General features: G+C 34.4%; 1 protein-coding gene across 1 annotated transcript; it reads right to left on the bottom strand.

Moving 5' to 3' along the window:
* Positions 1 to 2902: 2902 nt before the first annotated feature.
* LOC103431465 ((S)-ureidoglycine aminohydrolase) lies at positions 2903 to 7666 on the bottom strand. Its single transcript, XM_029100967.2, has 13 exons — positions 7463 to 7666; positions 7094 to 7222; positions 6470 to 6557; positions 6320 to 6396; positions 6194 to 6233; positions 5993 to 6059; positions 5299 to 5384; positions 4952 to 5033; positions 4662 to 4718; positions 4540 to 4578; positions 3759 to 3829; positions 3208 to 3261; positions 2903 to 3081 (listed from the first exon to the last, which is right to left on the bottom strand). Exons 1-13 carry the CDS (start codon positions 7497 to 7499, stop codon positions 3012 to 3014), a joined length of 897 nt encoding a protein of 298 aa, XP_028956800.1. The 5' UTR covers positions 7500 to 7666; the 3' UTR covers positions 2903 to 3011.
* Positions 7667 to 9912: the final 2246 nt, after the last annotated feature.

A 9912-nucleotide genomic window follows, 5' to 3' on the forward strand; every position in this document is an offset into this window, starting at 1 on the left:
ACACAATATCCTTATAAACAACGAAATTAATGGCATTAGTGTGAATTTACATTAATATTTTTACCCTAACGACAAAAAACACTTACCAGACACACCGAGGCTCGATCAACCTAGAGAAGAAGATGGAGGGAGTATTAGATGATGAAATTGAGATAAAATAGAAATTATGGATGCCGGATTGAGCAAAATCGAAGGGATGAGTGCAGAGGCACAATATGCAATTTTTTTTGCAGTTTGCCTCTGCACATGGTTGAATCTAGATTAAAAAGTTCATTTTTGGACGAACGATTTTGCGTGACGAACCAGGCCTTCGTCGCGCAAACACCCATTGAGCGACTAAGATGGTATTCGTCACGCAAATGTCATTTGCACGACAAAAAAAAAAAACATTCATCGCGCAAGTTTACCAATTTTTTAGTTTATGCCTTTACTTTACAATTTATTCTTTTCAACACATTGCGCGACAAAAGAATGTATCGTCGCGCAATGCATATTTTTTAATTTTTTTATGTTTTTCTTTTTTATTTGTATGTATTGTAAATTTTTATTTTATTATAAATCAAAAAATAAAACCTAATTAAACATTAAATTAATTAACAAAACTAATTTATTATCCCAAATAGAAATTATAATTAATGCAAATATTAATAGTCATCCACATAACATATATTTATTCATTAAATTAAATATAAAGTCCACAAAATCTTATTTTAAAAAAAAAAAAAAAACAACCCTCATCAACTTCAATCCTTCCTCACTCGCAACACATTAAACTTCCACTACCGGAAACTCTGCTTGAAAAGCCCATCCCCATAATTTTGTTGCTTCTCATCGGTTTCATTAACATCCCAATGAACCTACATTAATGTCAATAACAATAAATTAATAATTTAAAAAATATTACGTTTTAACAAAAATAATTGCTCATTATTTACCACAAACTTACCGATCTCTCCCAGCATGAACTTCTTCAACTCCTCAGGGACATTTTTCCAAGACTCAAACTCGGCACCAAATTCCCAATGTCATGCTTAAATTCGACGTACGCCTCAGCCAAATTTTTGCCTTCAAAGTACGGCACTTGCTTCCGTTGATATCTCTCTAATTGCACCACAAGCTTGTTTTTTTCCAAAACCTTCTCCAAAACCGGCCATTCTTTTTTAAACAAAAAAATTTTGAAACTAGGGCTTTGAAATTGTGTTTATATAGCACTAGAACACCTTTGCGCGACAAACATATTCGTCGCGCAAATCTCCAAGTTCGTTGCGCAAAATGCGTCATAAATGCACAATAAATTGGAAGGTTTGAAGGCAATCTGACCGTGTTTTGCGCGACAAACACATGTCACAAAGATGTCTTATGCGACGAAGGTAGCGTCGCGCAATATAGAATAATTGTAATTATAAAGTTTACGTAAACATATATATCTATGTTTACATAAACTATATCTATGTTTACGTAAACTTTATAATTACAAACAAATATTCAGAAAATATTTAATACCTTAAATATTTATTCTAAAAATAATTAATACTTTAAATATATATTCTATAAATAATTAATACTTGAAATATTATTTATAAATAATTAATAACTTAAATATTTATTCTATATATAATTAATGCCTTAATCCATACAATTAAGCACATATAAACCGAGGATAGGGTGCTTACATTAGGTTTCAATAAAAAAACCCAACAGGAATTGAAACCTAATTAATTCCAAATACATAACTAATAAAAAAAACCTTAAATTTAAATATTGCCATACAAAACATAAATTTAAAACTACTATTTGGATGGTCCTGGTCCATTCCGCAAGACTTCATAATGCCATCGATTGTAACCTCCCTCCAACGTATTATCCATCAACTTCATCTACTATTCGTTCGTATCATTATGAAGAGTATACTTACATTGTTATCCATATATGCAAATAATTAATTCCAACATATAACTAAAAATTTCACAAACTTAATTATTAATCCATCAACAATATACTAACTAATAGTTCATCCATCACAACCTTCTTCACATTCCCAGGCATATCTTCTCAAGAATGGCACTCATCAGTGGGACAATTATTCCCCATGGCTACAGCGATCACATGCACAAACTCAAAATGTTCCCTCAAATCATACGAGTTGTTGTCGTGTACACTCTCATCCTTGTTTTTATCCGCCATCCCAACACGAACAAAATTTTGAAGAATAAGGATAATAGAATTGTGAAGAATCAGGACCGCAAAATCGCATATTTATAGGAAGGTTAGGACCTTTACGCGACGAAGCCTTTGTCGCGCAAACACCTATATTAAATGTGGTATTGATTCCTCGAATTCACCTGCAGTAAATGGTCAAAACTGACAAGAACTCATGCAACGAATCATTGATCGCGCAAATGCCCCCTTTTCATCGCACAAATTTTTCGCACCAAACAAAATTACCCTGCTTTTTCTTGCTGACTTTACGCGACGCCAACAATTATTCGTCGCGCAATTTTATTTATTTTTGTCTCCAATCTTTTCTATTTTGCGTGACGAAGTATATTTTTCGTCGCTCAAGTACGTCTTGCGCGACAAAATACTCTTCGTTGCGCAAGTTGTTTTTTCTACTAGTGTATGTTACATAGACGTTTTTTTGTTTTACATGAAAGGAGTGCATGATAACCTTCTATCGTCTCATGATATGACTATAGTCTAGAGAGACAGACATGGATACAATAACATATTATATGAGAGTTTCTTTCGTGAATGAGAGAATATATGTAACATGGAAATTTGTTTCATGAAAGAATACCCGACCGCGCACCCAAAAATTTCTGGTTCTGTCATAACTTATGCATATCAAAGTTACCGTTATCCATTTGCAAGGTTCTAGCTTAGTTGAGTAAGAGCATTCACCTTCGAGAAACAGTAGTTCGATTGGCGTTCCATATGTAAGATTTCCGTTTGCATTACACACACAAATCTGTCTTGATAAAGCGTCATAGACATCCTAACGATACATATGACTAGAGTGGATTCCTATTCACATCTTTGTACAGCAAATATCGCGTCCGGTGTTTACCCAATGCCGCATACCTGTAACAGTTGCAAATTGCAACAGAAATGAATTTGATTTGGCAACTATATAATGTGGAGATGCGGAAAGAAAATCCTTATATATCAAATCGAAAGCTAGAATTATGCATTCCCGTCATCCCTCACCATTGAGGCACAAATGGTGCCATCCAAATGACATCGCCTGCTTGAACAGGGTACCTATTTGCAGAATCATCAACAAAAGATTCAATGAAAACTAAATAGCAGAAAATAGCAGAACTGCAGGTAGAATGCTGTCATTTAGCTGAAAAAGACACGAGTCATAAATTTTGTGATTGGTAACAGGTACAAAACTTATGCACCGTCATCTTGTCTTGAGGAACTGATATTTTGGGAACTATTTGCATCAACTGTATACAAAGAGTAATCTACCTTGAGGATTGAGGGGTATGATTTTAAGGGTGTGTCGTGTGATGAGAGTGATCTGTTGGTTAATCCGCATACCCCATTTTCAGGGAAGAAAAAAAAAGGGCAATTGCTGGGATGATTTGTACTTTCATAGTCTATTTGATGATTCCATTTTGGCCAGTGTGATAAGAAACTCTAATGCATAACTAGCATATGAATAATAAAATTCAATAACCATGTCCTATATGATCCGAAGCAAGTAATGGATGTCAATCTCATGCAGTATCGATAGTGAATGCATCTCTTACCAGCTATCACCCAATCGGTAAATACCCTGTCCCTCCAGGAGCAATAAACCATGCTGATTGTAATGCACCTCCTGCATAAGAAATAAACCAAACACATAGTATCACGGACGACCCACGTTTGAGAGAAAGCCTTTTCAAGCTGGGGACCAAAGTAAATAACACAAGTAAAGCTTTCAAAGACGGTGTAGTGATATACAGATCAAATGTAGATACTACCCCTACTGGGTAACTGGAGTCTCTTGATTGGTTGAGGCAAGCAACAAGAATGATATCACTGCTTATTGGCTAAAAAAATCCAACAGTTATGGGCATGTGGTCCAATATCCTAGTGGATATGGTGTTGGGTTTCCACCATGCGTCTCGGGTTTGAAACTCCCCCCTCCCCTACATTATTTTAATAGTTTCGAACTCCCCCCTTCCCTTAATAATAATAAATAAATAAAGAAAAATATCCAACAGTAATGGACAGTGGATACGTCTTTGAAAAGAATTCATTGAAAATTATGGGTAGCCTTAACAGATAATTTCAAGTCATATACTAAACAACAGTTACAACAACAACAACAACCTTAACAGATAATTTCTAGTAATATACTAACATGGTCTTAAGCTTCAATAAGTTTTCTGTTCGTTTTCTAGCAGTGACCAAACCAAAGTGACGAGGGTCTCCATACCTCAGCTTAAACTCATTTCATCAACTAAAACACCGAAATTACAGTTTCAGAATGTGAATCATGGAACTCAAAAAGATAGACTCAAACAGCAAGGAAAAGATTAATACCTTCACATTAAGATACTCCCCAGGCTGGAAGTCCATTATCTGCCCAAAAATGATGAACACTATCAGAGATGGCAACGAGCATGAATACAAAGATTGAACACAGATAGTAACCAATGGCTTACATGGATATTGAAGTCATAGGATATAGATGTTGGAATAAGCTTCCTTAATTGGAAGACCTGATAATGAATAATGAAAAAGTGAAACACAGGCTACAAAATCTTAAATCTATCATCAAGACAAACTCAACTATAAGTTAAACAATAAGGAAGAACAAAGAAAGATACATCTCGTGGAGAGATGTTCCTCATCAATATGACTCAAGGATTGACTCTAAAGCAACCACAAAGAATTTCGTAGGTGGTTATCGATACCAAATAAAAATAAACCTTGTAAAAAAGTCACTACTTACCTCGCCTGGAGTTTCCAGGAGAGGCTGCTTGTCTGTTGAACCTGTAATCTGGTCAGTAGATTGATTTTCCAGAGAATCATGCCTATATGGAAACATTGTAGAGCATTTAGCCATTTGAAGAGTACTATTATTAACTTCTAAGGAAAACACCATTGGTTTCAGTAGCATTTCATTATCAAGAAAACTGTCATTGACAAACGAAGTTTTTCGCTCCATTTGAAAGCATTAGTGCCATGTAATGGTGATTTTGAGTGCACTCCAGTGCTCAGCATTCCACGATGATAACAAGAGTTAAAAGAATGAGAAAACAGGAAATCCAAGCAATCATAATGTATTAGGGAGATAACCTTCTCTCGAATACCACAAGAGTGGCAGATGCATCACACCTGAGGGAATGATCAACATTCGGAGGTAGATAAGCATATGAGTCCACCTGTGTTTCATATAATTGGAATCAGACTTCTTTTCACCTTTACTTAAGTTCACAAGAACACCACCACATCACAGATAATTAGATTTGTAATTGTTCTACCACAGAGGAAAAATACTACGAACATCATTACTAAAAGCACTGGAAGCAAAGCAGCATTTCTATCAGATAGTCTGGAGTCCTTGCTCGATGCAAAGGATGCTTACTCGTAAATAGTTCATTGTACCTATAAAAGTATGTTATATGTTTCCTAATAGTACTCTTGAAATTATAATGTGTCCTACATAAACAGATAAATGACACTTCAGTGCTCTCTGTCACACAATTCAATTATATTTTCAGAATTCAGACTTCTAGCAGCCTTCATTATACTTAAAAATCCCAACACAAAAAACGAATTGCTCAAGTTGGGATAATAAGATGGTCATACATCAAAACATAATCTACTTCTAAAAACTAAGGAAATAAAAAAAATGCATGAGTGCATAATATGTGTTTGTGTGTGTTTGGGTGCGTGTTTAGACGACATATGTACCAACTGATAATGAGTATCAAATTTATTATCCACCAAAACTAGAAATCTCACACTGAAATATATCGAGCTTTCTTACCGTTAATATGTCGCTAGTACCAGAAACATTAGTGAGAGTGACAGCACCCTGGACCACAAATATGAACCTAGTAGGAAAAAGAGAGCAAAAGACTTATGAAGAAAATCAAATGCCTGAAGCTAATAAATCATTGTAAAGTACACAAGAAATTCGCTATCATATAGTACAAACGGAAAATTGAGGAAAAGAAGATGCCCACACCTTTCAACATCATTTGGGGGGAGTCCAGATCGTGAGTTTTCTGCGCATTGGTAAAGTGTGTGTATATATATATATCAGCAATTGATGAAAACAAGTGACCATAGCACAGTGTATCAATTATCTAACCTTGCATCTTTGCCAGGTACATTACAAAGTGTGAACCCATGGCCGGCGTTATCAAATACGCTCCTAATGTCAGAGTCCTGTAAGAGTAAATCTAAATTACAGCAGCAGTGGAGAACCCTTCTAACTAGTATAATGCAGAGTTAGAAGTACCAGTCAGGTAAAGGACTAAAGACGTGACTCTCTGGTGTTATTAAAGCATGGTCTTGTTTGTAAACACTGCGTGTGAACCCTGGCAAGTCTGAGAAGAAAAGAAACCATATAAACCTCAGCTAATTTTTAAATTTCAATTAGCTGCAACATGCTTTGAAATTTCCACCTGAAGCACAAACACAAGAAGAATAAATAGCACGACGACTCCAGCTGTTTGATTGCTAATTTCATGTTCTTAACTGGTATCCAGCAAACCTAATGCCACTTACATAGTCTCAAAGCATCCCATGAACTGCATGAACTATTTTACCTTGGAATGTTTGGTGAGGAGGGTTTAATGGCAAAGGTTTACAATGTAACGAAAAAGGAAAATCGAAAAGAAAAAAAAAACCTAAGTGGAAGAAAGAATTAGCCATCCACATATAAAGCTGATTGTAAAAATTGCCTTTAATCCCAATAGGAAAATGCAAAGCAAGATTCTCGTAAAGCTCTGGATATCCGAAGCACTGTATGTTTTTGTTTCTTAAAAATTTCACTATCTGAAACAATCATCACTAATAAAATCCACCTTCACAACTACCCAAACACAATTCTAACCAAAATGCAGAATCTTTACATACCAACCTTGAAGATGTGAAGGAGAGAGTGTGGGATTGGTGACCTTCCAATACAAATGCTTCAAGTCCGAACCCGAGTCGACCATTGAAGTAGAAGGGCAAATACCCTCATCAGCCACTGCCATTTTGAGCAATCCTGAAAAAGAAAAGGTTAAAGATTGCTCCATCACTAGAGAGTTTGAAAACTTAATCATTCATTTAAGTTATATTATATTGATCAAATAGTGAAAACCCAAGTCAGAAAATTAGTTGTACAACTGAGACACAATGATCAATCCAACTCATATCGAATTTCCTTCTCATTTTCTCAGCATTTTCCCGGTAACCAAACAGAATGAAGCAGATAAAGAAACAGAAGTTGGGTTGGGGTTAGTACTTAGAGTGATGACAAAGATGAGCAAAGCGTGATTCATCGTGAGTCTGTGTGACTGCGAGGAAGTGAGAGAGATCTGGAGATATCTGAGTTATGTTTGTTCAGTGTTCCTCCGTGAGTGAGTGGGGATGTGAAGTGGGGAGTTTTTCGGCTGTACCAAAATTTGGACTTCGGGAAGAGAACAAAGGCTGACACGGAATCCATCGTGTGTACCTCTTGGAAAGTTGGTAAATTGGTGACTAGGAAGTGGCGCAAGGGCAGACGAAACCAAACATTTTGAAACACTTGGGGTGGAAATAATTTAATAAGTACTATTCGCACACTCTTTTTTACTTATCATATATTTTTTTTAAATTTTGATTGTCGAATTAAATGAATTAAAGAAAGACAAATAAGAGGTGTGTGAAAAGTAAAAAAAAGTATGTGGATATCACATCCCATATAATTTATTCGCAAACAAATTTCATAATAATATAAAACCTAAAAGATGTCATTTAATACTACGATTTAATAGTATTCCTCTTCAGACATCTTAGGTTCGATTTTCGACAAAAACGAATTTAAATCACATTTTTTCTAGCCCGTTGTAGAAAATATCGTTTGTTCAAAAAAAAAAAAAACCCTAAAATATCAAATGTTTTTAAAATTTACTCATGTAGAAGATAAAGTATTTCAAGATATTTCATGTACATGGAATATAATTTCTATGTAAATAATTTCTTAGCATTTATTACCGAAAGTGTTCCTTAATTTTTTTTTGTTTTATGGGAAATCATTCAGACATCATGAACAAATACGAATACAAGCATAAGAACAGATGAATGAGAAACGCCCAAAAATAATTTAGATAGATAAATCCTTTTAGATAGTGAATGTTTCATCGAAACTTTTCAATTGCTTGGAATATGAGGAAAGAGTAAGTTGCATTAGCAGTTCAGTTCAACACCTAATGTGTAAACTAGCTTGCCTACTTCTTCGTGAATGAGCTAAGTTTTCTCAAAACAACAAAATAATTACTCAATCTATATTATTCGAGAGGTTCAAAAGCATCTCAAATTTGACTTTAAAAAATAAAAAAGATATCTAAAAAAGAAACAAATTCCATTTAAATAGTTGAATTTAGAAGAATATCTTAAATAAGATTAAAGCATTGGACATAAACTCTAGAGAATTATCTCTTTATTTATTAGTTATTTGGGTTGATCGGGATGATTATTAGAGAGGGAGAGTTAGAGCTTGTCTGGATGTGTTTTTAAAATGACTGAAAGTGTTTTTGGTGAAAATATTTTTAAAAACAATTCTTAGTAAAAATGTTAGTAAATCTTGGAAAAGCACTTAAAGTGCTTTCTAGAAGAAGCACATAACTGGTACTTCTTGCAGAAAGCACTTCAAGTGTTTTTGGAACCTAAAAACATTTTATTTAAAAGTTAATTTAAAAACACATCCAAACGAGCCATTGGAAATGAAGGGCCTTTTTACCATGCAAGTTTGGTGGTAGACATGACCACAAGGAACTTTGCTTAGCAGCAAACTCATGATCATGATTGGAATATCGTGATAAGTCTTGAGCACAAAATGAGCAAATTACACCTTCATCAGCTTTTGCACCCACAGCCGTCGGCATGTTGGCTGCCAAAGTGTTTGCCGTCAACGTTGCTCTAATATTAGGGTTATTTCTGCAAAAGCGCAATTCAGCATCAGTGACATGCCTTAATTTAGGCGACCACACATCCTTCTATGGCGCCACTTTTAAGATCTGCAACAAGGGTAGGCAAAAACTACGACGGTTCCTCTCGACCCAAGTTAAAAACCCCTCAATATAAAGGCCATGCTAGGCCTTAATATTTTAAGTAAAAAGTTCCTTAATATGAGTTATGAATTTTATGTGCTATTCCTTTATGTATTTCACTAATTACTATATTATATATTCGTTGGGATTCAAGAAATTTAAGAAGAATTATTATCTTATGCATTTAACGAAGTTATTATTTTATCACACTAGACCGAGTTGCGGCTGGAAATTTTTTTATTTAATCGAAATAATCAATTTATAAACATTTATTTATCGATGTTTTTCTATTTTGGTTATTTTATTTTAACCCTCTAGAAAACTTGGTCAGTTATTGTTCAGAATTGCAAATTTGGAATTCTCAAAATGCATTCTACAATTACCATTTCTCAAAAATATTAAGATTCATTTTAAAAAAACATATAATGTTATAGCATCATTCTAAACTGAATTGGCACGGCGAAATCACCAGCTAGTATTTTTTTTTTTGAAAGAAAAAAAAATGCAGCCTATGAAAAACAGGAAATAGGTTTTTTTCAAGGAAACTTTAACGAAAAGCTCATAGTACAGTTTACTTTAACCAAAAACCACATTTTTACACTAAAAAGTCAATATTGATACTATTCATTTTATCTTTTATGTTTATCCTTATTATTAAAACTTA

The sequence above is a fragment of the Malus domestica genome, chromosome 04, assembly GCF_042453785.1.
Source record: "Malus domestica chromosome 04, GDT2T_hap1".
In the NCBI taxonomy this organism is placed as follows: domain Eukaryota; kingdom Viridiplantae; phylum Streptophyta; class Magnoliopsida; order Rosales; family Rosaceae; genus Malus; species Malus domestica.

Coding starts and splice junctions, on each gene's coding strand:
- LOC103431465 (XM_029100967.2), bottom strand. CDS start 7,499: ATGAATCACGCTTTGCTCATCTTTGTCATCACTCTAA. Junction 5,385..5,992: donor GTACTAGCGACATATTAACG/GTAAGAAAGCTC, acceptor TATGAAACACAG/GTGGACTCATATGCTTATCT. Junction 3,830..4,539: donor GGGAGTATCTTAATGTGAAG/GTATTAATCTTT, acceptor TTTCTTATGCAG/GAGGTGCATTACAATCAGCA.